We start from the raw sequence: 25,593 nt of genomic DNA, 5'->3' as shown, positions 1-25,593 counted from the left end.
CCCCCTCCCCTCTCTTTTCGTTCTCTGCCCTCGCCCGCCCGCAGTTCGCTCGAAATCCTATTCTCTCCGGGCGTTAACTGCTTCCTGGTTTCTCTGTGTACTGTACTTCTTGGCGCCCTGTTCAAATCATTGGTCTTTGGTCGCCGGAGCCTTCCCTTCTGCGATTCGCCCGCCCGCTTCTCAACCTTTTATCTCACGCGCACCTCCACTCAACATCCACCGTTCGGATAGCCCGCCCATCCAGCGCACCCCTCTTCAACTTGTGCTCCACCGACGCCAGCCTGCCTCGAACGGATTTTCTACATCTTGCTCCAGTATCTCTGCGCACCCATTCGCTGTTGACCCTCAAGCATCTCTTTTCTCAATAGCGTCATTCTAGCTACCGCTCATTGTCGTCTTCACAAGCTATCCGTGATGTCACAGAATCGGCCTGGGGTGTTTTCGAGTTTGCGCATTGGTGGTAAGACACGAATCCCCTTCTGTCTCCCTCTCGGAAAACCTCAATGTCGGTTGTTTGATCGCTGAACCTGGTGGCTGACTCCATTTTCCCATCGCTCATCATTGCATAGAGGTCGTCCGCGAGAAAGTCCAAGATGGACTCACTGGAGAAACCAAGGAGATATCCTATTCACAGTGCAAAATTGTCGGCAATGGATCATTTGGTGTCGTTTTCCAGACCAAGATGATGCCGAGCGGCGAGGACGCTGCCATCAAGAGGGTTCTCCAAGACAAGCGTTTCAAAGTGCGTGGCTCGGGGCGAACTACCTGACGATGCGTGCAAGGTCGCTGACAGACTCCCAGAATCGTGAGCTTCAAATCATGCGGATTGTGCGCCACCCCAATATTGTCGAGCTTAAAGCATTTTACTATTCCAATGGCGAAAGGGTATGGACCACCTAACCTCCACTTCTCTATTCTATTGCGACAAGATTTTAGGTGTTTTTGCACTACTCTCCATGCTGACCGGTCCGCAGAAGGACGAAGTCTACCTCAACCTTGTCTTAGAATACGTACCGGAGACGGTCTATCGGGCATCACGTTATTTCAACAAGCTGAAGACGACAATGCCGATGCTGGAGGTCAAGCTATACATTTACCAGCTCTTCCGCTCCCTGGCATATATCCATTCCCAGGGCATCTGCCATCGTGACATCAAACCGCAAAATCTCCTCCTGGATCCGAGCACTGGCATCTTGAAGCTCTGCGATTTCGGTTCCGCGAAGATTCTTGTCGAGAATGAGCCTAACGTCTCTTATATCTGTTCTCGTTACTACAGAGCCCCAGAATTAATTTTCGGTGCGACGAATTACACTACAAAGATTGGTAACTATCGCCGCTATATCCCTAGCGTTACCCTTTGATGCTAATCGTTCTTAGATGTGTGGTCTACTGGTTGTGTCATGGCCGAGTTGATGCTCGGACAGCCGCTTTTCCCGGGAGAGTCGGGAATCGACCAATTGGTTGAAATTATCAAAGTTCTGGGGACACCGACGCGAGAACAGATACGAACCATGAACCCCAATTACATGGAACATAAGTTTCCCCAAATCAAGCCACACCCATTCAACAAGGTAGGCTAGATTCCGTTGGCATTTCGTTCTTCTAGCAATCGGTGTCTAACTCAGTATTAGGTCTTTCGGAGGGCACCCCATGAGGCCATTGATTTGATCTCCGCCCTGCTAGAATATACCCCTACCCAACGTCTGTCAGCGATCGAAGCGATGTGCCATCCATTTTTTGACGAGCTCCGAGACCCCAACACTCGACTACCCGATTCACGACACCCAAGCGGGTCAACAAGGGACCTTCCAAGTCTTTTCGATTTCTCCAGACATGGTTCGTTCCCTATACTTTGGGTGGGTTTGGCTTGTTTCAAAAGCTAACGCATGTCTGCACCCACAGAGCTCTCTATTGCACCTGCAATGAACATCCGGCTGGTCCCTCCTCATGCGCGCCCTGCACTTGAGGCCCGCGGATTGGACATCAACAATTTTAAACCACTATCTAAGGAAGAGATGCTCGCACGCCTAGATTGAGTCCGTGCATGTGAAGCTTATGGGTAACACGCTTTCCACAGTGCAAGGCCCGTTGCACATGACTGCAAGTCTTTGAAATCATGTCGTATGGGCTCACTTTCATGCATTGGGCGATTTGTGATACATGGGTAAGGTTTGTCAGTCTTGTAGGACTAACCCATCGGTTGGAGCATCCGGGAGCTGGCTTCTGAATGAGCGAGACGGAGAGAAATGGCATAACGCAAGCATAAGGGCGGAAAATTGTACCAAAAAAAGGGGGGGTTATGATCAGAATGAAAAGAAAGAAAAAGAGAGCGAATGGGAACAGACGATGTGTGACTTGGGCGACGATCAGAAAAGTTTCAAAGAGGGGCTCAGGGATGATGACCGTTTCACAGGCAGGGTTCGAGAAGTTGTCATACCCTGGAGTCACCGAGTTGTCTGAGACAGCTCGTGGGAAGAAAACAAAAGTGATACCCTTATTGCGTGAGTCTGCCGTTCGGAATTTGAGTCTGTCGATTGTGAATCTCCCATCCGAGGAGTCCTTGCAACAAGTTGCCGCAAATCTTGTTCAGAGAGGCGGACAGGTATATCCTACAAATGCGTCAGATATTATGAGGATTTTCTTTGTTTGGATGCACATTGCTCTGCGCCTGTGAGTGTGCTTGAATATAGGTATTGGAGGTCTTCTCCTTGACTTGCAGCTCTAGATGCCCTCATCTGTGTCTCTTTTGCTTCATTCCTCTTTTGCTTCGTTACTCGAATTGTCGAAACCTCCATTTTGCTGTTGCCCGGTTTTTCCTCGTTCTCACTTGTTTCCCTTATATCATCAACCTATTACTACTTCTGATTTTCCTCCATCATCGTTCGCTTGACAAAGGATGGTCATGCTGCTTGACTGGCTTACGATGAAGCTACCATGCTAGTATGGTATAAAAATGCCTCTGATCTCCGCAAGCAGACAAGCTTACTTCTCTTTCTCTTGCACAACTCATGTTTCCATTCTCCACTAGACTTCCCAGACAGTATACCTGGAGCTCCACATTGGGCAATGTGGGTGATCGCTAAATCAAGGTATTGACGCCTTAGCGCGTATCTTCTGGCATGATGTTACACATACAATCCTTCGTATCTCGATGTTTTTGCACAATCCCATCGCTTAGAAGACGCTATGTCTTTGGGTCGACTTGGTAGGAAAGGCGCCGTTGGTTAGTTCTACTAATTTTCTCGTAAGAGAGAGCTTGCGGCCTTTTTGCCCCTTTGCCCCCCCCCCCCTTTCTTTTTGGTTGCAGTGTCACTTATGAGATGAAACCTTTCGCAAAGGCACAGTACGTATATAACACAGGGGAGTCAGTTAGCATCGCTAAGCTGAGTTCGGAAGAAGGTAGTAGTTCAAGTTCAGTTAAAGATGTGCCGGTTATATAATCAGCGGGTCGGAGGATCCCATGCCCCGGAATTGATGAGCATCATCGGTCGGCACTGTTTTGCTTCAGAACATACGCGCTTCCACCCCCGACGACAATCCCCACCAAGAAGCCGATAACCCCGGTATCTCTTGCTGCGTCAGCTGCAGACCAAATTATTATTTTGCTTCGCTTGGTTGAATTCCGTGTGCGGAGCAGCCCTTGAGGACCTAGCACTTTCCCCGATGGCTGACTACGAACGTCGACCTCATGGCCCAAGGGGTGGTCGCAAGAGACGCTATAGAGGTTAGTAGCACCATTTGCTCACTAGAATGAGATTCATGGCTGCTTTACTTCAGTCTGTGCTGTTCTGTCATCTGTTTCCTTTGCTTTACCCTGGGTAGTTGCTATTCTTGCTTACAAATGTGTATGGAACGTATAGATGATGACGACTACGACCGCCGCCAGCGGCGCAGACACGAGGAGCCTTTATTTGTCAAAGTTCGGAGGCAGTTGCTCACAATTGCCGAATCTGTACGATTTCCTGCAATGACATGGCTCACGTCCGTGTAGTAGCCCCAGTCCTCGAGCTTACCTTTTACACTTCTCTCCAGGCCGCCCGAAGAGCAGAGGACGACGCTATCCATATTGCGAAGACTGTGGCTGAGAACTACGGTGATGATGAAATCAGAGGGGTGTACCTTGAAACTGCAATCGACCTGTATGCAACTACCTATGTGAATGGGTATAGCCTGGCCCGGAGCTAACACTCACTAAACAGTGTCCTTGAGCAGCCATTGAAGATCCCCTTCATTGCGGCAACAGTTCTTGCCGCAAATGTCTTGAATCCAGAGCCCGTCTCAGAACTCCTGACGAGGGCGGGTGAAGCTCTGCAAGGATACGTTAATACTGGTGCGTGGCGTGAAGTCAAGCTCCTCCTGCGCTTCCTCGGTTGCCTTCAGGGTATCCTCGAGGGAGATGGTATCTTTCCCTTGTTGGAGGAAATTTTTGCACGCGCAGTCGACCTTCAAACAGCCTCCTCTGAAGATGCGAGTAGCCCGGTAGCACGTTTCTTCGTACTGAGTAGATGCTAACTGTCTGCGACAGTTGCTCGGTTTGGAACTCGTCAAAATTATCCTCTTCACCTTGCCATATGTAATGGCATCCCCAGCGACCCGCTTCGAGACCCATGCTACTGCCCTCCTTGAAAAGACAGACATCATCGCATCTACTCCGCATGCTCTTGTGGATCTTGTGGACCCATTCTGTCTCACCGAAGGCAAGCCGGCGGCCACGGAGAGCGTAATCAGCTTGATGCAGAAACAGTTACAGGGCGAATCGAATCGGTCTTGGGAGCTCGCATGTCTTCCTCGCCCATGGAAACGAATCTATGAAACCCTCGAGGCTCAGAAAGAAGCCCAAGACGAAGGTGCTCAAGATGAGGAAGAAGCCGAATCTGCAAGCACTACGGCACCCGGCGCAAAACATGCTTTTCCGCAAGTCGTCATGCCAAGTCCTGTCGGCCACGGAGCGAGAGCGATCTTTCCGGAGATCTACCTCTCTGTCTATGCGAACCAAGACATCGAGACGGTACCTCCAACATCGGATATTGCCTCCTCTCTGCTGCGTGACTCGCTCGTTGACACTATCAACATTCTGGACTTCAACCGAATTGCAACTGCGAAGTATCTAATTGACGTGGATTGTTATTTCACCCCAAATACCTTCGTCAAGCGGGCCACGCCTTTTGATCGCTTGCGTGAATTACCCACTGATCGCCCGCAATGGAAGCCGGAAGACGTTGCCGTCGATGCAGTATTCTCTCAATTATTCCAGCTGCCATGCCCAGAACACAAATTCATCTACTACCACTCAGTACTTACCGAGTGCTGCAAGATTGCTCCGGCCGCCATCGCTCCAAGTTTGGGCCGAGCTATTCGTTTCCTATATCGCAGCCTTGAGAGCATCGACCTTGACCTCAGTCAGCGATTTCTGGATTGGTTCTCCCATCATTTGAGTAATTTTGGTTTCACTTGGAAATGGAGTGAATGGTAAGATAGAGCAAACTCCATTGGCTTCAGCTGGTAAGCTAACTTGGTTATCAGGATCGAGGATCTGGATTTACCTGCAGTCCACCCTCGAATGGCTTTCATAACCGGAGCGCTCGACAAGGAGATCAGATTAAGTTTTGCTCAGCGCATCAGAGGAACTTTACCGGACCCATATCAAGAATTGGTTACGGAGGGGAAGGAGAAAGACACTCCTGATTTCAAGTACATGTCCGACAGTATGTTTATCATGCCCCATATCTTACCCTTTATTCTCTTCCCTCTCGCTGCTCTACTATCTCCCGGTTTGTCTCATCTACATGACCAGTGAATTGACACACTGTCCAGCTACACCGTATTCGAACGAAGGCAAGGAAATTATGCAGCTTGTTCGAAAGAAAGCGAGCGACGAGGAGATACAACCCTTTATCGATGCGATAGAAGAGCAAGCTAAGTCTTTAGGGGTCGAGGATCCGCTGATTCCATCCACCGACGCATTTGTCACGGCGATTTGCTTTGTGGGATCCAAATCTCTATCTCATTTCCTCTCATGCATTGAGCGTAACAAGGAGCGACTATTGGCCATCGGCCCTAAGTCACCTCGGGCTCGGCGTCAAATTATCACATCCGTCATGGATTACTGGGTCGATCAGCCAGGCATCGGTATAAATATTATCGACAAACTCCTGAATTACACTATCCTTACACCGCTGTCAGTTGTCGAATGGGCCCTAGTCGACAAGCTCGAGGCAGGTACGGTTCTCGCCAAACCGCACGTCTTCGAGATGATATCCGCCACCGTTGGGAAGGTCACAAATCGCCTACGACAGATCGTTGCTGCCCGTACTCAGCCTAGTTTGTACGAGCCTCAATTGAGCGTCCTGGACGAGACTCTGAAACGCGAAAAGACCGATATGCAGGCCCTTTTCCGGGTAATTGAGGACTCCATCGTGTCGGTTGCTGGCGGCAGTAATGACGAACTGATGGAAAGGGGGGACGGAAGTGGTACCTTACCTGAAGATGAGATCATCCGGCGCTGGGGTCAGCGATGGCTCAGGGTATTCCGGCGCAAAGCTGGCGTTGAGGAGTCCTTCATTGTCGAGGCCTTGGTCGGAGCAGCTCCGGTCGGTACGGTAGCACCTACTCCGGTCCCTGATGATGCCGCTGCTTCGGAGCATGCCCCGTTGAACGGAGATATGGATATTGTTGAGGGTGACGGTGGAAAATAAGAAGTCTACAAGGTCCGAGTGGCAACTTCCAGTTCTCTGTGGTATGATAGGGACCGTCTGTATTTGTCTAAATTGGGCTTGGTTCTTGCTTTGTATCCATAGGTGCGTATGTGTGAGTATGTGTCGTTGTAAGATCAATCAAGCCAGCGAATCAGCGCAATTTAGAGTGACATGTATGGATTCCCTCTGATCGAATCTTTTGGAAGATATCCAGGAAAAACACCCCAACTATGAGAGATAGAAGCTTGATGTCTTGGGCGTCGGTGACGTGGTGTAGAGGCAGGCTCATTTCAAAAAATCCACAAGGACAGGGCGAAAGGGGCTCGGCTAAGAAGTTCCAGATGTCAGCGAGCCGCGAAAGAAACACCAAAGCCATGCTTCGCATCATGTAGTCTTTCCATGCTGTCTTCCCATAAAATGTCGCTGTCGTCGTCAATTCAATTTTAGGTTTCGACTGCTCTAGACTCGTGATTGTATTGCGTCCGAAGATCCAATGATCTATTTGTTTCCAGTTCTGGGGTCGGGGAAAAATATATAAAATGTATGTACAAGCAGAACTGCAGGGATACCTAACTGGAGCGTTGAGGGTAACTCCGAAGTCGCGCCACCAGCGCAGCTTATTGAAGCACTTTGACAACGAACGTAAGGTACGGAACAGGCATTATTAAGACAACCATCATACCAGAAAGTGTGTTGTACAGTGGTGATTAGGAAGTGTGATGGCGATAGCAAAAAAAGTGTTGTGAAAGCAGGAACCATGAACTCGTGAGGCCACCCTGCCATGGAGCAGAAGTCGGTTGGGTGGAATCAATTTCGCATAAACTCGAATCCGACGCCGTCAAATCATGATCCCGGGACGTTTTGAGGCAACGGTGGGTTTGTTTCTTCTCGAGCTCTCGAGGCCAACGATGAGCGTTGGCTGCGCATTTATCGGATCATTCCCAAGGGGGAAAGTTGGAAGAGCCAGGACGAAATCTAAAACCGACAGGCTGATGTGGGGTCCCTGTGTTGATTGTGATAGGCGAGCTTGGAGACACATAGATGATTCTTGTATTACAGTCTTTTCTTGGTCTCTCCGTCGGCCAAGTAGCTCCGATCATCCTCGCCTTCGACCGTCTGGAGAATGGTCTCCATCTCTTTCGTTTGCCGCTTCCATTCTTCCTGGTCATTCTTGGTCTCGCGGCGGAAGAGCTCCTCGTTTGGCTTCCGGTAGCTGCCACCCAGACGATCCCACAGAGTAGTGAACTGACCGTAGTTATAGTTGAAGTAGAGATGATGCATTGTGTGGCAGGCGGCCCCGTTGACGACTGGGCTGTTGGCCACGTATTCACCATCATGAATAAGTACAGTCCAGAGATTGATGAACCCGAAAAGGAAGACGTATGCAAGTTTCTGGAGGGGAAAGATGAAGGGGAAGACGTGATAGGGGACGCTTTGGGACCAGCCATCAAGCGGGTGAAAGGCGTGGGATGCGAAGGGACTGGGCATGATCCACTTGTGGTGAGGCTTGTGTAGTGTCTTGTAGATTAAGGGATGGTGCAAGCCACGGTGAATCCAGTAGATGCAAAGATCCGTAAAGGCAATGAACAGTGGGAATTGCAGGACGCTGTAGTAGGGGAAAGGCTCCTCATCAAATGTATCGTAGAGTTTGGCGTAGCCACGGACTTCAGCGACTAAAAAGGGGGCCGTCAACAGTGACATGACCGGCATCGATTGCATTGTTTGCGCGATTTCCATGGGAATTTGATTCTTGAGAAACTTGGGGTGGCGAACCGTAGTCTTGTCCCAAATGAAGATGTACGAGAGTGTGGCACAGATGAAGTAGACAATCAGACCAAAGATCCTAATATCGTGACAGTCTCAGTTAGCAGTGAGAATGCGCGACAGGTGGGGATCGCATCACATACCAGACGATCAGAAAAAAGCTGAGAAACTGACGATAGATGTTGTTCCTCGGCCAAGCGCTCAGGTAGGCGTATTTGCTGGGCTCCAGAGAGAACAGCTGCGTGGCCGGTTCATAGACGTAGGGTTCGGATGCACCAAAAAGAGACAGTGTGCTATTGGCAGCCGTATTAACCCCTGGAATTGAGACAGAGGACGAGAGCGACAGAGGGAGGAGAGAAGAGTAGAGGCGATCACCAATGAAGGTGTCCCAAATTTCGAGGGCGATATCCATAATTGTGTCCTGATCGCCACAGGGGAATGGTGAACGGAGACAGAGAGGGATGGTGGCTCTCGACAGTAACAACCGTCCACAAGGATTAGAAGACCTTCGCTGGGGAATCGAGTAGAAGATAGAGACGAAGGAAGTATGGTTTTCAGGGACCTTAAATGAAAGGAAAGGGAGAGAACAAAAAGAGGAGAGGGGGGGAATGAGGGGGAGGAGGAGGAGGAGTACGATAGTGGGAATGAGGAAGAGTTAGAAAATGAAAGAGGGAGGAAGAGGTACTGTAGTAAGGAGCCAAAAGTAGGGGTAAATTTAGTTTGCCGTGAAGAGTAAGTTAATACCTACGGAGACTCCGTAGCTAGTTAGAAGAAATAATGCAGGCACCGGTGGAGTATCCGATACAAGGAACGCCAATCAACTTAATGGTCTGTTCAGGACGGAGGGATCACACCAGAGCGGAACAAACCCAACCGCTCGTCATCGATAATTTGTTGCTGGCTATTCGCCTCTAGTGGGAACGGAGTATAAGTTACAAGTATACACAAAATTTAATATAGGTATGTTCATGGATTGAGCACATATATGTATCTATAATTCTATAATAGACTCACGTATGCACCAAGCCAACTTAGGCTTTCTAATAAAAAGAAAAAGAAAAAGAAAAAGTAAAAGTAAACCAGATGCAAGTGGATGCTGATGATACTCTTTAATAAATATCAAGCGAGTTAAGCCTGCTGAGTACTGGCGCGACTATATACCTACGGTAGTTACTGTAGTATCACTAGCCGCGAGCAATCCTCCTCAACTCAGACAGGTTACCAAGATCAATGATACTGATAATCCGTCAAGTCTTGCCCGTCAAGCCGAATGAAAAAGCTGATCTGATCAATAAGAGATTACCTAATTCTTAACAGTTGACCACCGAGTACTGAGCCATTGATACAACAGTTCTTGCTGCTCCGTAGCCGGCCAAGAAATGGTCAACTGGCCAGCAGCGCTTGGTTTGTGTCCGGAGCTACAGCCGCTCGCTTGGAGCGGCAAACATGGGTGGCGATTGGGTAGCGGGGATATCCCAGCGGAGTTCCGTACTTTGCCTAAACCGAACTGTCACCTCATGGGCTGAATCGACACCCTTCTCCTCCAGGCTCCTCCAGGCTCCTCCTCCTACCTCAGCCTCAGAAACTCAACCACCCGCTCCCTCATTTCATCCACCACTTCCTACCCTTTCACCCTCCCCCACCCCCAAACCCACCATCACATCATATTCAATTCATTCACAATCACACTTCCCCCTCCCCTCCCTTGTCCCACATCTCTTCTCCTCAATCACCTCTCCCTCAGCTTCACCTCTACCTCGATCGGTTCCAGAGCTGATCCCCTTTTTCTTTATCATCGAAACCTTGATCTCAACTTAAGCTCACTACTGCGCCAAATCCTTCAGGGCGCGCTGTAATGTGGCTGCGTTGACTGATTACCCTTTTTCAGTCTCTGTGGCCCTGTCACCAAAACCTGTTATCCTCGTCAGTCCATCACAGACAACAAACAACAGATATAACCGTTAGGCGGAGCAAATCGACTTTCTTGCTTCTCTCATCCCACCGCATCCTCCCTCTTTCTTCTCCCCTTCGCTCTCTCACCTGGGTTTTCTTTGCCTTTAGTCCTCGTGTTTCTCCCCGAAAGTCGATCTGTCAGAGTTGTTTCTCTGGCTTCTTCACGCGACAGCACTGAACCATAACTGTGCGCTATGTATAACACTCATCGCGGGATGGTTCCCGCTCCCAACTCTCGCCTGACAGAGTTGTTGGACCAGCTCCGTCAGGAATTTGAGAACCAATCTAGAAGCACTGGCGAGTTTGAACACCAATGTACGTCTGGCCTTTCTTTATTTTAACGTGGATCCCTGCATTGGTTCTGCGACCAACTATCTCCCTTACCTCCTCGATCGCGTTATAACGATCTACTGGAGGGGAAATCGGAGGGAATTAGAAAAACAACTCACATAGGGCCACTTCCTCGAGGTGCCGCTTGCTAATCGAATGTCTAGTAACCGGACAGCTGCAGGAAATGGAAATGATCCGGCAAAAAATCTTTCAGCTGGAGCAGACGCAAGTGAAGATGAAGAACGAGTGCGTGACCTATCACATCCGGGGATTACTTTAAGTGCGCATGACACAAGGAAAGCTAATGCCTGTTGCTTCGCAGCTATGAAGCGGAAATTCGAGTGCTGCGACACGAGCTTGAGTCTCGCGGTGTCCAACCCGTCTCATCGCATATCACCGGCCCTGCCCAGCACGCTGGCCCTTCCCAGGCGCCGCCGCCTGCCTTGGGTCATGGTCCGAGCAACTTGTTCGGCGGTATCATGACCAATCAAGGAGGTAGTGGCCCCGGTCTTGCCCCTCCCCCTCCCCAGGATCAGCAGCCTCCCCAGCATACTCTTCAACAACCTGCTGCCGCGGCTCAGCAAGGAGCGCCGCAACCACCGCAGAGCTCGTTCGGAGGATATCAACCTGGTGCTGCTGTGAACGGTACGTTGCGACTTGGCGTTGGAAACAGAACTCCTAGTGACTAACTTGGCTGTGCCTTACCATTGTCCAGGCTATGGACCCCCTCCTCCACCTGCTGCCTCCCCAGGTCCTGGTAAGCGGCCTCGCGCCCCTCCTGGCCCGGCTACCCCCCAGCAGACCCATCAGCTCGCTTATCCCGACCCACGCGTCTCCCCGCAACTGGCTCGGCCGACCCCTCCTACTCAGTCATTGGTCCGCGATCGCCCTGGGAACATGCTTGCCAACTGGAACCCCGACGAGCTACCGGCTTCACAGAAGCGGGAGGGCGCTGATTGGTATGCTGTGTTCAACCCGGAAGTGCAGCGCGTACTAGATGTCGAACTTGTCCATCATCTCGTCCACGACAGCGTCGTCTGCTGTGTCAGGTTTAGCCGAGATGGCAAATACCTTGCCACTGGCTGTAACCGTCAGGCACAGATTTACGATGTTACTAGCGGTCAGGTTGTCGCCACTCTGCAAGACGAAACAGTCGATAAGAACGGCGATTTGTACATTCGCAGCGTTTGCTTCAGCCCGGATGGCAAGTATCTTGCTACGGGTGCGGAAGACAAACAGATTCGGGTACGTCTAGCTCTGCATCATCCTTAGGAGGCGAAAGCTTGCCTGGCAGCATCGCCTTTCCACCCCTACTCATCCTCCTCGTTTACTGCGCATGAGTTTTGTTTTCTCCCCTTGGCCCAACCGTTCGAAACTTGCTATACGTTTACGGATTCGCCTACACAAGGCGATTGGCGAAACCCACCTACTACGGAAGCTAATTAATATTTTCCAGGTTTGGGACATCAGTTCTCGGACTATCAAGCACGTTTTCAGTGGCCACGAGCAGGACATATACTCTCTGGACTTTGCGGGCAATGGCCGCTATATCGCTTCCGGCAGTGGAGATAAGACTGTCCGTCTTTGGGACATTCTCGACGGCAAGTTAGTTTACACCCTGAGCATTGAAGATGGTGTGACCACTGTGGCCATGTCACCTGATGGTCATTACGTCGCTGCGGGTTCCCTCGACAAGAGCGTTCGGGTCTGGGATACGACCACCGGCTACCTTGTGGAGCGCCTGGAAAACCCTGATGGCCACAAGGATAGTGTCTACTCGGTCGCATTTGCACCCAACGGTAGGGACCTCGTCAGTGGCAGTCTCGATAAAACCATCAAGCTCTGGGAGCTCAATGTTCCCCGTGGCGCGTACCCAGGAAGTGGAGTCAAAGGAGGGAAATGTGTCCGTACCTTTGAGGGTCACAAGGTAATTTGTCTTTCTGCTATCACCGCAGCTTTGTAGTAGCTAACTTTACGGTCAGGATTTTGTGCTTAGTGTCTGCTTGACCCCTGATGGCCACTGGGTTATGAGTGGCTCCAAGGATAGAGGCGTCCAATTCTGGGATCCAATCACTGGCAACGCACAGATGATGCTTCAAGGTCATAAAAACTCAGGTACGCTCTCCCGAGCAACCTTGCTATTTGGTGTGCTTCCTAACTGACCCCTTTTCTAGTCATTTCTGTGGCTCCTAGTCCCACCAACAATCTATTCGCTACAGGCAGCGGTGATATGCGGGCAAGAATCTGGAGGTAAGTTTCAGTACCCGTGATCATAAGATCAGCATCATGAGACGGACTGTTTCCCACCTGTTTTATACCTTTCATGAGCGTTGCTAATCATTCGGGTCTTTCCACTTCTTTTCTCTTCTAGATACTCTACGTACACCGGACGGTAATTGGGCTGAAATTGGGAAAGCCTTGGCGCAAATGTGAAATGTCTTCTGTCTTCGTAACTGCTGTTCTTGCCTTGACTTTGAAACTTGCTGCTCGCTTCGTTCTGCTTCAGGGTGTTTGCGTTGCCGAAGGATGATCGCGTCCTTTCCCGACTCCCGCGCGCGGTTGGGTAAGTGGCCATCCTACAGGGCTGGTCTTTGGCCTTTAAAAGCGCAGCCCAACAACCAAAAGCGAAATCAGTCTACGGGCTGTGTTGGTAGTAATCACCCGCTGAATTTCCGGTAATGAATTTGTCTTCCAAAGAGGCTAATTGCCTTAATGATGAAAGCACTGTGAATCGTGAATGATATATGTGTAGACTTCATGCTACCTACATTTTAGCTTGGGGAGGGTGGCACAACTGGCCATAACAGGCGATTTCGAGGGAGCTACCTCGTTTGCGAATCAGATACACAATAGTCTAGTATATGCTCTGGACTTTACTACTGATCGACGGTAGCTATAACCCGAAGCAGGCTGTAAACCCTAATGTCTTGATGGTCTGTCTTTCTGCAACAGTGCGCACTCTGCAGGAATATCCACCAAAAGGGAAAAGAAGATGTAACTTAGTCTTATGGCTTGAGTTCTAGCACATGGGTGCGGGATTTGAAAGTAAGATCAGGATCTATAGCCTTTTTTTCGGAAACCAGATATGTCTTTCGTTTTCTTTGGGAGGGGGCAAAGCACCCCCGACCCCCCCTTGGAGGGATTCTGAGATTGCATCGAGCACTGGTGTCAAGCCACGATTCATCTGCAGGTGTATGTCAGCACAGTTCCATAGGGAGTTGATCGGTTGATCTGAAGTTAAACACTAAATGGGGCTGCCATCAAGCATTCAGCTTATGGAGATGACACAAAACCCCTGCTAAAACATTGCTGAACTAAACCACTAAACCACGCTGACGTCTAGGTTCCGTATCTTGGCTACCTGAAAAAACACGCACCACAACTGCCGGTTGACAACCCAGCTGGGGTGTCGAGCCCATTGCAATTTGGCCAATGCAGGGACAGTCAGCACCTACATATTCAGTAAGTCAATTACGAAGTACGATTCTAGTTTTCCCTCCAAAGCACATTCAATACGAGTCTGTGTGTCCGGTAGGGACGGAAGATCTCCAGTACGTCCAGTACAAAGTGCTGGCCCCGACTTTGCGATGGGGTTGGTATGCTCTATCCAGACTGTGGCATTAGCAATATACTGTAAATATTATACTGTACACTGTACTGTACAAGGTATTTGGGGAGGGGCGATGGGCTTAATACGAGTATTTCATGGCTGAAATTGTTAGCACACAAGTGGCCTAGTAGTTAGTAGCGTTAGTCGCGGAGTTAGAACAAACAAATGGAGAGATTCTATGGCGTTCACGAGGGATTGCCAAAAATATACAGGAAGATGAAGGGCGTTGAATGATCGACTCGGGATTCATAAAGTACTAGGTATCAACTGATGTACTCCGTAGATACCTGCTCCTAAAGAGTCTGGCGTGAAGGGGATGCCAATCAACTCGTGTCTCGGTGGCGGCAACAGTTTGGAGAAGCCATTGGCGGCTGATTTCCATCCCGGCCTGGCTTTGTGATGACTACTACCTACCTTACTAGGTAGTACCTAGTAGTAGCCTGGTGGAGGTAGGTACCTAGGTAGGTACCCCTCCCTACTGTAAGTGTCTGACCTGGCATATCGGCGATAACAGCTGAGGGCTTTTGCTCTTTGCTGATTGTCCTACGCACATGGAGAAAATATTGGTTGCTACAATTATACTAATGCATTGTACATCCACGCAGATCGTGCATGAACTACTCCTGATATCAGGTTACTTGGAGACCACAAGTAAAGTAAGTGGTTAGAGGCTAAAACTAGGAAGTTAGAGATTACTGTATAGCGTGCATGAATAGGTCAATTGCAAGTCGAACTTCCTACAGACAGAGGGAGATAGGGTTGAAGGGTCAAATAAGAAGAATGGATGAAGAGCAAAAAAAAGCTGCTTGGCTTATGATTTTAGAGGATGTTGATCGGGGTCGAATGTATTGTATCATTGCCTTGTGACATATCCAGGGGAATGGTCCTTCTTTTGCCTCCAGATTGCGTCTTCTTGTCCTGTTTGCCTGTCTACATACTCATGTAGACCGCAGATCAGCCGCCAGCGGTAATATTAGCCAGAAATTCAATGACCACCGGAGATGAGACAACCCAGCGTCCTATTTTTCAGATTGATGGTTCGCTAACTCTATGGAGCACAGTCTCCGTACATCTAGGCTTGCTCCAGTGTTGAGACGGAGCTTTCAGCATGGAAGGACCAAGAGCGCCTCGTTTTCATCCCCCCAACCCGGACTCCACAGCACAGGGAAGGGTCAATAGTACAGTACTGTATGTACATACGTACTTGACAATCCCAAGATAAAGAAGGCCCGGCCCGTCACTACTTTTTTTTTCTTTTCTTTTCTTTTTTTTTTAAATCAACACTCAATCGAGATTGCTAATGTATTCCAATAGATCGATCGTCCCCTTTTCTCATAGAGGCCATGTAAGAGTAATTAACTATCACCACTTGATCAAGCACCCACCTTCTTTCACCAACAGTGAGATTCGCCCTTAGGACTCTAACCAGGGCCCTTTAAAGCACGAGCATCGTTACTCAGTACCTTATTGTTATCCTGACTCGGGGAAAGGAGGATAAATATATACCTAGTTATGGCGGGTATTGGTTTACTGGTTGCAGCATGATGACTACTCTGTAGTTACTGTCCATCATTCCAAGTTATAGGTCCCATATCCCGAGCTGTCACTCGACATGAGGAGCCAAGGCAACGGAACTTTACCTACGATAGCCTTGAGTGACCGAGAATGATAGACCCTCCCCGCAGTGTCCACGAAGTGATCAAGAAAAGTCCATGGCGGACAATAATGGAAGGGGAGGATGGACGAAGGGAAGGGGGTTTGGGCGGGAAGGATATTGGCAGGCAGACAATTCCTTGTCGCCAGTCGCGGCTGTCGCAAGTTTTTTTCATTTTGCCCAAATGTTTTTTTTGTCGAATTCTTGTTTTATTTTTACACAATAACGAATAAAATAAATTGATTTCAATTTTGCTTGCGGTGTCTCGACTAGTCTACGTGCTTAGGCTAAAGCATAGTGGTGGGTGGAGTGGAGCAGCGAATGAGCCCTCTCTAAAACTCAAGTGCACGGGGAAGAGGAAATGACAAGGCCTGGGGCCTGGGGTTGATGGACCTGAACTTTGAAGGCTGCACGAAGGCCGAAGGAAGGCTGAATGAGCAGTAGGTACAATACTGTACGAGATACTAAATTGGTAGGTAACTTACTAGATAGGTAGACCATGCATGTACAGTACTTTACTCCGTGGTCTGTCTACGGAGTGCTCCATGGGTACTCCGTAGGTAAGTAATTGATCGCCTGCGGGCGGTCTCCGTCCTCGGAATCTCCTGTCTAATTTCTCTTCTACTCCACCCAGCAAGAAACACATCAGCTTGATGTCAGTGGTTTGCTCACTATAGACTACGAACATTCTACTGCTAATACGAGTAAGTAGAGTCGGCATACCTCAGAGTCTGATGCTGATGACAACCCCGTTCTTGACATCGAGAATTCAATCCCATAATTGACATCGCCGCCTCCTCCTCTCTATCCGCATCCGTGCACTAGAGCCACCCTGCCATGATCTACATACAATCAATCAGGTGATGATCGTGATCCTTCGAGCTCCCGAGGGATCCATGCTCTAAACAAGCCCCCATTCGCCGAGATAGATCCCGATAGCCCAGGTAGGGGCCTGCGTAAATGACTGGGGTATCCTAGCTGTTCCAAGAACCGCGCAGTTGCAATACGAGAAACTTGATCTACTGTTAGGTAAGCAGCATGGCAGTCGAGAGTGAAAAGAGACAATGTCTTATCTTCATAAACGAGGGCTGTCATACCTCGCTATTCCGGTCTCAAAACAAACATGCTCGGAGCCTGGGATAGTCCTCCGTCGTCTCTAATACTACGGAATACGCAGTAACTTACTAGTCAGGTACAGGACTATGATTACCTTAAACCAAGCTACTACTAACTACCGGTACTACTACTACTCATAAATGAACCTGTGTCAAAAGCTACATATTCCGCACCGCCTATTTGTGCGGAGGAGGGTCGACACCACGGAGTATCACTATGATGAGTATGTTCATACATACTTTGCATACATAGTCATACGTACTAAATATGTGCCGTGTGCCTGTAACTCTATACAGTGTACACTAACCGCTGCTAGCAAGAAAAAAAAAGAAAGAGAAAAAAAAGTGGAAAGCCAAAAATGAAAAATAAAAACAAGAAGGATAAAACCTCCGTATCCTTCAATGTGGTGGGTGATAGTCAGTCAGCCCGATCGGAAGGTCACCACACATTCCGCGATTGGGCCAAAGTGTCCACGAGTAACTACGGAGTACTCTGTACAGTAACTTACATACTAACTAGTTAGTCAGTCACGGCGTTCACCATGCAGCCCTCAAAAGGACCAAATTTTCGCCCCAGTAATGTCTGAGGTGCGAACGGGGCCAAAACAACAGAAGCAGATGGGTGAGAAAGTGAGAGAAAAGCTAGAGTAAGCAGAAAGTAGAGTGGAAAAGATGAAAATTAAATAAGGTGAGCAAATAATAATGGAAGCAGAAAAGATGTTCATCAGCCTTCGAAGGCTTGGATCTTACCTACAATTTTGTACCCTGGGCAATCATCTTCGATCTTCCACTATTATCTTAGCAGGTAGGTAGGTACTGTAACTACATGTATGTATGTACATCACCTCAGGTAAACTCGAACCGCAATGATGGAACCAGTTTAATGCAATGTACGGAGTACTTACTCTAATACTGCACAGCTATTTATTTCAACATCCAAGTACTGTACATTCTGACAAACTGGACAGGAGAAAACAATGCGACAAACCGAAGCATGGTACGGGCACAGCTGAGAGGCACTAAGTTACGGAGGAATTAGAGGAATTAGATAAGTTCATGTTAGTTAAGTTGACTAACTTACTAACCGTGGACTAGGTACTGTACCTACTCAGTAACCAAGTCACAAGTGCTTAAGTTGCTGCACCACCCATGTTCTACGATCCTGCATATGATTTCAATCAGGATCTTTGTCTTGTTCTTGGTTCTTCTTGATCGTCTTCTGTTTCTTGTTCCTGCTCGTCTCTTCTCTTTTTCTTCTATTATTTACCATTTAGTTACCATAATTAGCTCTATTTGTATTTTCTCCATTATTTCCAACACCCGCCATTCTCGCCCCCATCCTCCCCCCCCCCCTGAGTGAGCCCTTTCTCTCTCTGGATTTTACCTCTTACCTACCTAGGCAATAATGTATTTTCTGACTGACATGCATCCATACATCCATCCATACATCCATCCATACATCCATCCATACATACATACATACATACATGCAGCATTCATACATCCATACATGATGTGTACGGATGGATATACCTATCAATCTTTCTTCGACTCCGACCATGCTCTCCATTCAGCTACCTAGACCAGGTACCAATCAACAGGCTAGATCCCTGTCGATTTCCCACCCCGCTGCTTCCACTTCTCTGGGACACTAAGAAGGGGGGTGGGCGGGATTGACTTGTATATCTAGTTCTAGATCGCCATCTCTCCAGCTGTTCTCAGCTGTCAAAACAGGCAAAAAGAAAGGACCGAGAAAGAGAGAGAGAGTGAGAGTGAGAGTGAAAGTGCTTTCAATAAGCTTCGCCAAAACAAATCTCAAGGCCAAAAGTGAAGGGGAAAAAATAATTCTCCAGGTAAGGTTCCGAAGAGGTATCAATCTTGACCCAGCCGTTTTCTGGCTCACTGCACAATCACCTATTCTTTTTGTCAAACGCCTGAAGATAATCTCCCCCGCGGAGTATGAAGCAACATCTCTTGGTGTATAACTCATACTCATTGATTAGCGGGTCCCACGGCCGGCACTGATGCCATTGGGGTGACTCCACTGGCTGACAGCTACCAACGACTATTGAACATTCGACTACTTTTCTCACTTCCTTGTCTCCTGCGAGAGCCTATATAGACAAGCCGAGTCCAGGATCTACCGAAGGACATATCCCGTTTGGGGTGTTTCTCAAGGACTCCTCTCTCGCCCGATGTCTGCACCTTGAACCCAGCCTGTGCAATCAATCAGGATTCACATCCACCGGCTTGCGGTCTTTGCTTTTTTTTGCCCTCATTCGAAATAAGCTGTTGGCCGTGAAATATAGCAAGGTAGTCTCAATCCTCACTGCCTACAGCGGAAGAGAAGGCTATTTCCCTCGCCCAGCTATAAGACACCCCCCTCCCCAACCAACCCCAAGATCATCTTTGCCTCTTCCTGTGCTCCATCCACAAAAGTCAGACAAGACCATAGCTAAAGGATTGCAGAGATAGCCCAGCCACCGGCGTCAGTCTTATTCTCGGCTTTTGGTCTCCCGGAAGAAGCTTCGAAAGCAGACAAGTTTCAAACCGAGGCTCTGAGAGCCCAGGGCAATAGCCTCCAAACCTTGACATCGATTTGAAGCGCTTACCGATATGGATGCAGCGGAACCTTCATCCTACGAATTCCCAGGCCATGCTATCGGCGCCGTTGCACCCCGTCGGATGATGAACACCAGCCTAGGCCATACTCTACCATTTTACACCAGCCCGACTGCTTCATTCCCTCTTTCTTTTCATCAACATTCGTCAGCGAGCTATGGCTTCGGACATCCCATGAATCAGCACCATCATCATCCACATCAGCATCACCACCACCAGACTAGCTACCAGCATTACTTCGTAGCGGGTCAGCAACCCTTGAACTCCCAGTCGGTACGCCTCTCATCGGAGCCGCCCTCTATCCAGCCAATTCCAGATATTCGACCGGCCAAGAACGCGGTCAGTCGGATGACGAAAGATGCCTCGGCCAGTATTGACCACAAGTCGAGCGTTCAGCAGCCATTGGGACAGCATCCGACGTCTGGAGGACCAGCACAGGGGAGAAGTCCATGCCCGAATGAAATCGAATTCTCAACCGAAGTAGACATCCTCATGAAAGCGATACAGTCAAAGGCCAGCACTCAGTCGGCAAACGTGCAGTCACTCCCGCCACTTCAGCAAATGACGCATGGAGTGAATCCAAGTACCTTCGCCCCTCAATATTCGATTTCAGCAGCCACGAACCCGCGCTGTACTGTGATTGTTGAAGATCAGCCACTGCGTTCAGGAAAGAAGCGCAAGTATGCTTGCACCCTTCCACATTGCGGCAAGAGTTTTGCGCAGAAGACACATTTGGACATCCACATGAGGGCCCACACAGGAGACAAGCCCTTTGTGAGCGAAACAACATCCCATCAAACCAATGAAATAGGCACTGACAACTGATCTGTAAGGTATGCAAAGAGCCCTTGTGTGGCCAGCGCTTCTCTCAACTTGGAAACCTGAAGGTAAGCCGCGCCTGTGCCTTGATGCTGCTCGCCCATTCATGCAATGTCTAATTAGTTCTGTCGGTGGCTTTAGACCCACCAGCGACGCCATACAGGAGAGAAGCCATTTTCCTGTGAGATATGCCATAAACGATTTGCCCAGCGTGGCAATGTTCGCGCACACAAGATCACCCACCAACATGCAAAGCCTTTCACTTGCCTTCTGGACGACTGTGGTAAACAATTTACACAGTTGGGTAACCTAAAGGTGTGCCCTTCCATGATTCACCTTGCTGCTCGTAGAACTCATCTGGGCTGACTAAAGTGGTAGTCACATCAGAACAAATTCCATGCAGCAACCCTGAAAAATCTGACTCTGAAGTTCTCTCAGATGACGGATGCAGATAACATGAGCTCACAAGACCAGAAGCTCTGGGAATACTTTGCTACCTTGTACAAGAATAGTAACAAGGGCATCAAAGGCCGCGGAAAAGATCGCAGGATATCTCCGATTGCGAGATCCGAAACCAGGCCCGACACCCGCAGAAGGCTGCAGTCTCTTACTAACAGTGACGGAAAGGGGCGGCGCCCAAGTTATGGAGATACGTCGACCTATAACGGAGCTTCCAGTAGCGACGAAGAGGATGTTGGACCTTACTTCCTTGACAGGCAAGGACACTGACTTATTTCTTGGGGGAATTTCTTCTGTTTCTATAACTTTCCTTCGCTTTGAGATTATGCTGATACCAGATTCAATTACTTTTCACATTTTGCTTTCATTTTCAACACACGAAAGGAACACTGCATTGGGAGGAATGAAGTAATTGAGGGGAAGAACATGTCCAGGGTCCGATGTAATACATGTATAGCATCCATTTGTATAAGCAGATTCTGATCTCCAGATAGATCTTCGACTTGCTCTGCCTCTGTCATCCTGCTAGTGATTAGATGAACAGGCAGGGAACGTTGCCCCTTTAATCGGTTTTACGAACGTTGCGATTGGGTTCAAGAAGAGGCACGGTGGGCTGTCTTTCCGGATGGATGCGAGACTTAGCTAATGCCTTCAACTACCCCTTAAGAACCAGCCGCGGCAAATATGCCCGAGTATTCTCATATACAAGGAACGTGACCCATGTGTTGGGTAGTACCCGCAGCAGATTTGGCACCAAACCTTTGTAGAAGCCCTTGATTCCCTCTCTGACCCAGATTTTCATTACCGCATCGCGAACGCCCATGTAAATGATATGCGCGTCATAGGTCTGTAACCGGGACCGCAATACCTGGTATGGGTATGTTACGCACCCAGCAAAGAGCTTCGAGAGGCTGGACAGTACGAAGTAGTCCACGTTCCCCAGCTCTGGTGACTCTGGCCGCCACGAGCTTGGACCATCGGTACCGCCGCCGGCCGCCATGCGAGTGCGGTACAGCTTCAGTTGTTCATAAGCCATGAACTGCAGCGCACCATGGCTGACTCCGAGCATCGCCGGGACTAAGCCCCTATAAAAGCCGGATAAGCCCTCTGCGCGGAAGATCTGTCTCGCGCCCACGACGAGGGAGGCATAGGCTCCCGGTACCCGAGAGCCGGTTGACAACATGCGGGTTTTGATAACCCAGATAGGATTCGTTAAGACGGATGTCAGCATACCTAAAGACCGGGTTCATGTTTTCTGACGATTAGCGAAACCGCCGGAATCTCCCACTGACGCTTTGTCTAGATCTAGAGAAGACTTACCGGCGGATCCCGAGGCTAGAAAATAGTCGGCCGAGCTCAACCCCTCTCCTAAAGTACCTCCACGCCAGGTTCGCATCAATTCTTTGATATTACCGTAGCACAAGAAGTATAGGGCCCAACTAGTCGAGTTTCCAAGGAGATTGGGCGTCAGGCCTCGATAGAATGCAGCCAGGCCACCTTCATGCTGAAAGATGCCTTGGGCAAGTCGGAGTGATTCATGGCCGCGAGAGCTTAAAGACGGGTCAACTGCAATGCGATTCAGTAAACAGATCATCAAGTGAAGAGTTGCGGAGGCCGCAGTTCATTTATTCGTTCCGAGGAAACAGAGAGGCGCACCCTGAAGTCGAGTCTTGATCAGATCCAGCGGATGCAGGCAAAGCGTTGAAACAATTCCCGCCGTCAACCCTGCTACGGTCTCCACAAAGGATGACGATAGGCCATCGTTGCCAGTCATGAACTCTTCGACCTCACCAAAAAGGTTCCGGGCTGATGGTCTTTAGGAAATGAGGTATATGTAATCTTTCGTCTTTGAGTGCGGGGTGTGAGTTGGATTGGTGTAAAGCGACTACGGAATCGCCCGGGCCTGGGCTTTGACTTTGCCTGCATGGTTTAAGCTTGGCGGGCCGAGGCCGCGGTATCCAGTCTGGTGCGATTCTCCGGCTATTATCGCTAACACAAAAAAATGGTGAACTTTTCATCTACTGTGCGGGAGGATTGATTGCGATACCCCTCTGGCGCTCTTGTATAGTTCGAAGCAGTTACATTGCGTCACTCCCATGCATGATACCCCGAAACGGGAGAAAATAAGGAAGAAGAGGTGAGAAAAGGAGTCACATTAAGTCATTCGCAAGAACCAAACCAAAACCAAAAATGAGAATTGACAAATCCCAACACAGTATTAGAAATACCCCTCCGTCTTTGTTAAACTCCTGCACATCCAGTTTCGTATTTCCTTACCGGCGAGAAGGCGAAAGGCCGAGGCTCCGTGCAGAAGGTCCGGTTCAACCCAATCTCATGCCTGCCACAGATTGAGGAATGAGAATCTCAGATGCCATATTTCTTGGACCGAGCCCTCGTATGCAATGCGGCTAGGTCTTCCACAACTCTATGCAAGCGGCGAGAACAGCCTATGTGCCATGGTGTTAGCTGGGTGTACCGATCGGAGGAAAACTGGCATCAAGGTTCGTTCATACTTGAAAAGCGAAGGTCTAGGCTCGCTATAAGTGTAGCCTGTCAAGGAAAAATCAGTATTGGGGCTATTTTCATTGCTCCCAAAACGAAATGGGCTCATTCCCGTAGAATCATACCGAGGTAGATGATCAGAGGAAGATATCCGCTAGTACAAAGACAACCGTCAGCTGCGGCCACCTTGAAAGGGGAGGGGGGTTGGGGAGTAACTCACTAGTGAATAGCAACTCTGGAGACGTCAATGACCTTGGAGATACGCTCCTAGGAAACACAGACAACTGTAAGCCGATGGTATATGCGCAGGCTACTCACTAAAACACAGGCACTCACCTTGGTTTCTTCGGAGAATTGGACCATGTTGAGCGGTAATAGCTTCCTAGATCAAAGGCGAGATTCTGAGTCAAGCAGATGCCAAGGGCAAGGATAGGTCAAGAGTCGAGGTAAAAAGCCAGAAAGCAGAACAAAAGGCGGCGGCTACCGGTATGTTGTTTTGGTGGGAGTGATGACGGAGGACGGGGAGAAGGTGAAGCTCAAAGTTTTCCGGGGCTAACAAAAACGTACCGCTCCGCCGACGAACGCTTTCTGTCTCCAACGACGGATCGATCCCTGCTCCGCAACTTACGCTTCTCCGCTTCCCTTTCGCTTCGGTGTCCGAGTCTTACACGCTATCTGTATTTGATATCAACTGTAGGCACGCGTTCTGACCCACGACTTATGCTTCATCTCCTCCTTTCACCTACCAGTCAGCTGTAATCAGTGAAGGGGCTCCAACAGCTTCTTGCCACGCGCGATGTCCGGCGCAAGACATTGGTAGGTGCTGCACGCTTCTATTGCAGGCCAATGTTCTCAAACTCACTCATTGACTACATAGGGAGCAAGACAAAGAGGCTACCGTCTACATTGGGAACCTCGATGAACGTGTCACGGATAGCCTGGTATGGGAGCTAATGCTTCAAGCCGGGCGCATCGTTAACGTTCATCTGCCCAAAGATCGAGTCACGCAGTCACACCAGGGCTATGGATTTGTGGAATTCATCAGTGAAGAGGATGCCGAGTATGCATCGCGGATTATGAATGGTATTCGCCTGTACGGAAAGCCCATACGCGTGAACAAGGCCTCTGCCGACAAGCAGAAGGCCGTGGAAATCGGTGCAGAGCTGTTCGTCGGCAACCTCGACCCAATGGTGACAGAGCAGGTTCTCTATGATACATTTAGCCGGTTCGGGAACTTGATCACTCTTCCAAAGGCATGTATCATTTCCTTCTATGGATTCCCGTCGCTGAACATGACTCTCGCTCCTGGCAAGTTGTCTGACACTTTGTTTCACTCAGATCGCACGGGATGACAATAATCTCTCGAAGGGCTATGGATTTGTGTCGTTCGCCGACTTCGAATCATCAGACGCCGCCATAGCCAGCATGAACGGCCAGTACCTGATGAACAAACAGGTTTCAGTCCAGTATGCGTATAAGAAGGACGGCAAGGGCGAGCGGCACGGTGACCAGGCAGAGCGGATGCTAGCGGCACAGGCTCGCAAGCACAATGTGCGTCCGGTGACTCAGCCGCTCCCAGCGCAATTCTCTGGACCTGGAGCTCCTATGATATCAGCGGGCGTGGCCAATGGTGACAACTCTCGACCTGTGGGCACTGGCCCACCAGATCTAGGTATTAGCAGGGGCATGCCGCCCCCGAATCCTGGTTATCAGAATACGCCGCCTCAGCCAAATCGACCAATTCATCCCCCGACATCTTTAGCCACCCCGCCGCCGGGTCTACCAGCACGTCCGCCTCCTTCGCAAGCTGGTTACGGGGGGCCGCAAGCTTTCCTTCCCACCGGCTACAATGGCGCCGGTCAACAGCCACCTTACCCTGTCCAAGCAGCACCTCCACCAGGTTTTGCACAGCCGGGTTACGGCCCTGCTACGGGAACCCCTGGGCCTCAGCCTCCTTTGCCCCCAGGCTTTCAACAACCTGGTTTTGGGCGGGGTCGTTGAGTCTCGGTATCACAATCGCCGTCTCGTCAAGGAAGTATTCGGACAACGACGGCTGGTTTATTCAGGCAG

The 25,593-nt window shown here is 49.5% G+C and overlaps 8 protein-coding genes across 8 annotated transcripts; 5 read left to right on the top strand and 3 right to left on the bottom strand.

The window, feature by feature from the left end:
- Positions 1-2,168, top strand: BO66DRAFT_19497 (GSK family serine/threonine-protein kinase). Its single transcript, XM_025642480.1, has 7 exons — positions 1-460; positions 570-742; positions 802-885; positions 975-1,323; positions 1,378-1,571; positions 1,632-1,836; positions 1,903-2,168. The coding sequence occupies exons 1-7, from the start codon at positions 415-417 to the stop codon at positions 2,034-2,036; spliced, it is 1,185 nt and encodes a 394-aa protein (XP_025506577.1). The 5' UTR covers positions 1-414; the 3' UTR covers positions 2,037-2,168.
- A 1,358-nt stretch (positions 2,169-3,526) lies between these two features.
- On the top strand, positions 3,527-6,903 carry BO66DRAFT_389724 (NCBP1 family protein). The gene is made up of 7 exons (XM_025646849.1): positions 3,527-3,724; positions 3,861-3,952; positions 4,033-4,139; positions 4,200-4,467; positions 4,526-5,469; positions 5,524-5,705; positions 5,815-6,903. The coding sequence occupies exons 1-7, from the start codon at positions 3,664-3,666 to the stop codon at positions 6,693-6,695; spliced, it is 2,535 nt and encodes an 844-aa protein (XP_025506576.1). The 5' UTR covers positions 3,527-3,663; the 3' UTR covers positions 6,696-6,903.
- An 845-nt stretch (positions 6,904-7,748) lies between these two features.
- Positions 7,749-8,871, bottom strand: BO66DRAFT_317049 (sterol desaturase family protein; the record flags this gene model as incomplete). The annotated part of the gene is made up of 2 exons (XM_025643539.1): positions 7,749-8,538; positions 8,603-8,871. 2 exons carry the CDS (start codon positions 8,869-8,871, stop codon positions 7,749-7,751), a joined length of 1,059 nt encoding a protein of 352 aa, XP_025506575.1.
- Positions 8,872-10,461: 1,590 nt separating this feature from the next.
- Positions 10,462-13,382, top strand: rcoA (putative transcriptional repressor TupA/RocA). The gene is made up of 7 exons (XM_025642474.1): positions 10,462-10,727; positions 10,907-10,988; positions 11,065-11,387; positions 11,458-11,987; positions 12,199-12,669; positions 12,725-12,857; positions 12,917-13,382. The coding sequence occupies exons 1-7, from the start codon at positions 10,607-10,609 to the stop codon at positions 12,994-12,996; spliced, it is 1,740 nt and encodes a 579-aa protein (XP_025506574.1). The 5' UTR covers positions 10,462-10,606; the 3' UTR covers positions 12,997-13,382.
- Positions 13,383-19,349: 5,967 nt separating this feature from the next.
- Positions 19,350-21,484, top strand: BO66DRAFT_19260 (C2H2-type zinc finger protein). The gene is made up of 5 exons (XM_025642463.1): positions 19,350-19,434; positions 19,591-20,517; positions 20,577-20,630; positions 20,704-20,877; positions 20,941-21,484. Exons 2-5 carry the CDS (start codon positions 19,738-19,740, stop codon positions 21,289-21,291), a joined length of 1,359 nt encoding a protein of 452 aa, XP_025506573.1. The 5' UTR covers positions 19,350-19,434; positions 19,591-19,737; the 3' UTR covers positions 21,292-21,484.
- Positions 21,388-22,887, bottom strand: BO66DRAFT_389720 (putative mitochondrial folate carrier protein Flx1). The gene is made up of 3 exons (XM_025646848.1): positions 22,678-22,887; positions 22,342-22,587; positions 21,388-22,254 (listed from the first exon to the last, which is right to left on the bottom strand). The coding sequence occupies exons 1-3, from the start codon at positions 22,793-22,795 to the stop codon at positions 21,677-21,679; spliced, it is 942 nt and encodes a 313-aa protein (XP_025506572.1). The 5' UTR covers positions 22,796-22,887; the 3' UTR covers positions 21,388-21,676.
- A 159-nt stretch (positions 22,888-23,046) lies between these two features.
- Positions 23,047-24,069, bottom strand: BO66DRAFT_469341 (mitochondrial import receptor subunit TOM7). The gene is made up of 5 exons (XM_025652720.1): positions 23,860-24,069; positions 23,744-23,790; positions 23,649-23,677; positions 23,535-23,571; positions 23,047-23,468 (listed from the first exon to the last, which is right to left on the bottom strand). The coding sequence occupies exons 1-5, from the start codon at positions 23,884-23,886 to the stop codon at positions 23,447-23,449; spliced, it is 162 nt and encodes a 53-aa protein (XP_025506571.1). The 5' UTR covers positions 23,887-24,069; the 3' UTR covers positions 23,047-23,446.
- Positions 24,070-24,319: 250 nt separating this feature from the next.
- Positions 24,320-25,524, top strand: BO66DRAFT_409363 (U2 snRNP complex subunit HSH49; the record flags this gene model as incomplete). The annotated part of the gene is made up of 3 exons (XM_025649174.1): positions 24,320-24,339; positions 24,401-24,776; positions 24,862-25,524. The coding sequence occupies 3 exons, from the start codon at positions 24,320-24,322 to the stop codon at positions 25,522-25,524; spliced, it is 1,059 nt and encodes a 352-aa protein (XP_025506570.1).
- Positions 25,525-25,593: the final 69 nt, after the last annotated feature.

Source organism: Aspergillus aculeatinus, assembly GCF_003184765.1.
Source record: "Aspergillus aculeatinus CBS 121060 unplaced genomic scaffold BO66scaffold_10, whole genome shotgun sequence".
In the NCBI taxonomy this organism is placed as follows: Eukaryota; Fungi; Ascomycota; class Eurotiomycetes; order Eurotiales; family Aspergillaceae; genus Aspergillus; species Aspergillus aculeatinus.
Note: the sequence above shows the minus strand (reverse complement) of the source record. Positions and strands in the feature narration are given on the sequence as shown.

What these genes read in the sequence shown, in the direction of transcription:
- BO66DRAFT_19497 (XM_025642480.1), top strand. Translation starts at nt 415, where the DNA reads ATGTCACAGAATCGGCCTGGGGTGTTTTCGAGTTTGCGCATTGGTG. An exon ending in TTCGAGTTTGCGCATTGGTG is followed by an intron (nt 461 to 569) that starts GTAAGACACGAA and finishes ATCATTGCATAG; the next exon opens with AGGTCGTCCGCGAGAAAGTC. An exon ending in GAATTACACTACAAAGATTG is followed by an intron (nt 1,324 to 1,377) that starts GTAACTATCGCC and finishes AATCGTTCTTAG; the next exon opens with ATGTGTGGTCTACTGGTTGT.
- BO66DRAFT_389724 (XM_025646849.1), top strand. Translation starts at nt 3,664, where the DNA reads ATGGCTGACTACGAACGTCGACCTCATGGCCCAAGGGGTGGTCGCAAG. An exon ending in TCGCAAGAGACGCTATAGAG is followed by an intron (nt 3,725 to 3,860) that starts GTTAGTAGCACC and finishes TGGAACGTATAG; the next exon opens with ATGATGACGACTACGACCGC. An exon ending in ACTTGGAAATGGAGTGAATG is followed by an intron (nt 5,470 to 5,523) that starts GTAAGATAGAGC and finishes CTTGGTTATCAG; the next exon opens with GATCGAGGATCTGGATTTAC.
- rcoA (XM_025642474.1), top strand. Translation starts at nt 10,607, where the DNA reads ATGTATAACACTCATCGCGGGATGGTTCCCGCTCCCAACTCTCGCCTG. An exon ending in ACCTGGTGCTGCTGTGAACG is followed by an intron (nt 11,388 to 11,457) that starts GTACGTTGCGAC and finishes ACCATTGTCCAG; the next exon opens with GCTATGGACCCCCTCCTCCA. An exon ending in CGGAAGACAAACAGATTCGG is followed by an intron (nt 11,988 to 12,198) that starts GTACGTCTAGCT and finishes AATATTTTCCAG; the next exon opens with GTTTGGGACATCAGTTCTCG.
- BO66DRAFT_19260 (XM_025642463.1), top strand. Translation starts at nt 19,738, where the DNA reads ATGGATGCAGCGGAACCTTCATCCTACGAATTCCCAGGCCATGCTATC. An exon ending in CTCAACTTGGAAACCTGAAG is followed by an intron (nt 20,631 to 20,703) that starts GTAAGCCGCGCC and finishes CGGTGGCTTTAG; the next exon opens with ACCCACCAGCGACGCCATAC. An exon ending in CACAGTTGGGTAACCTAAAG is followed by an intron (nt 20,878 to 20,940) that starts GTGTGCCCTTCC and finishes CTAAAGTGGTAG; the next exon opens with TCACATCAGAACAAATTCCA.
- BO66DRAFT_389720 (XM_025646848.1), bottom strand. Translation starts at nt 22,795, where the DNA reads ATGACTGGCAACGATGGCCTATCGTCATCCTTTGTGGAGACCGTAGCA. An exon ending in GATCAAGACTCGACTTCAGG is followed by an intron (nt 22,588 to 22,677) that starts GTGCGCCTCTCT and finishes ATCGCATTGCAG; the next exon opens with TTGACCCGTCTTTAAGCTCT. An exon ending in TCTAGCCTCGGGATCCGCCG is followed by an intron (nt 22,255 to 22,341) that starts GTAAGTCTTCTC and finishes CCCGGTCTTTAG; the next exon opens with GTATGCTGACATCCGTCTTA.
- BO66DRAFT_469341 (XM_025652720.1), bottom strand. Translation starts at nt 23,886, where the DNA reads ATGGTCCAATTCTCCGAAGAAACCAAG. An exon ending in AATTCTCCGAAGAAACCAAG is followed by an intron (nt 23,791 to 23,859) that starts GTGAGTGCCTGT and finishes TGTGTTTCCTAG; the next exon opens with GAGCGTATCTCCAAGGTCAT. An exon ending in TCCTCTGATCATCTACCTCG is followed by an intron (nt 23,572 to 23,648) that starts GTATGATTCTAC and finishes TTTCCTTGACAG; the next exon opens with GCTACACTTATAGCGAGCCT.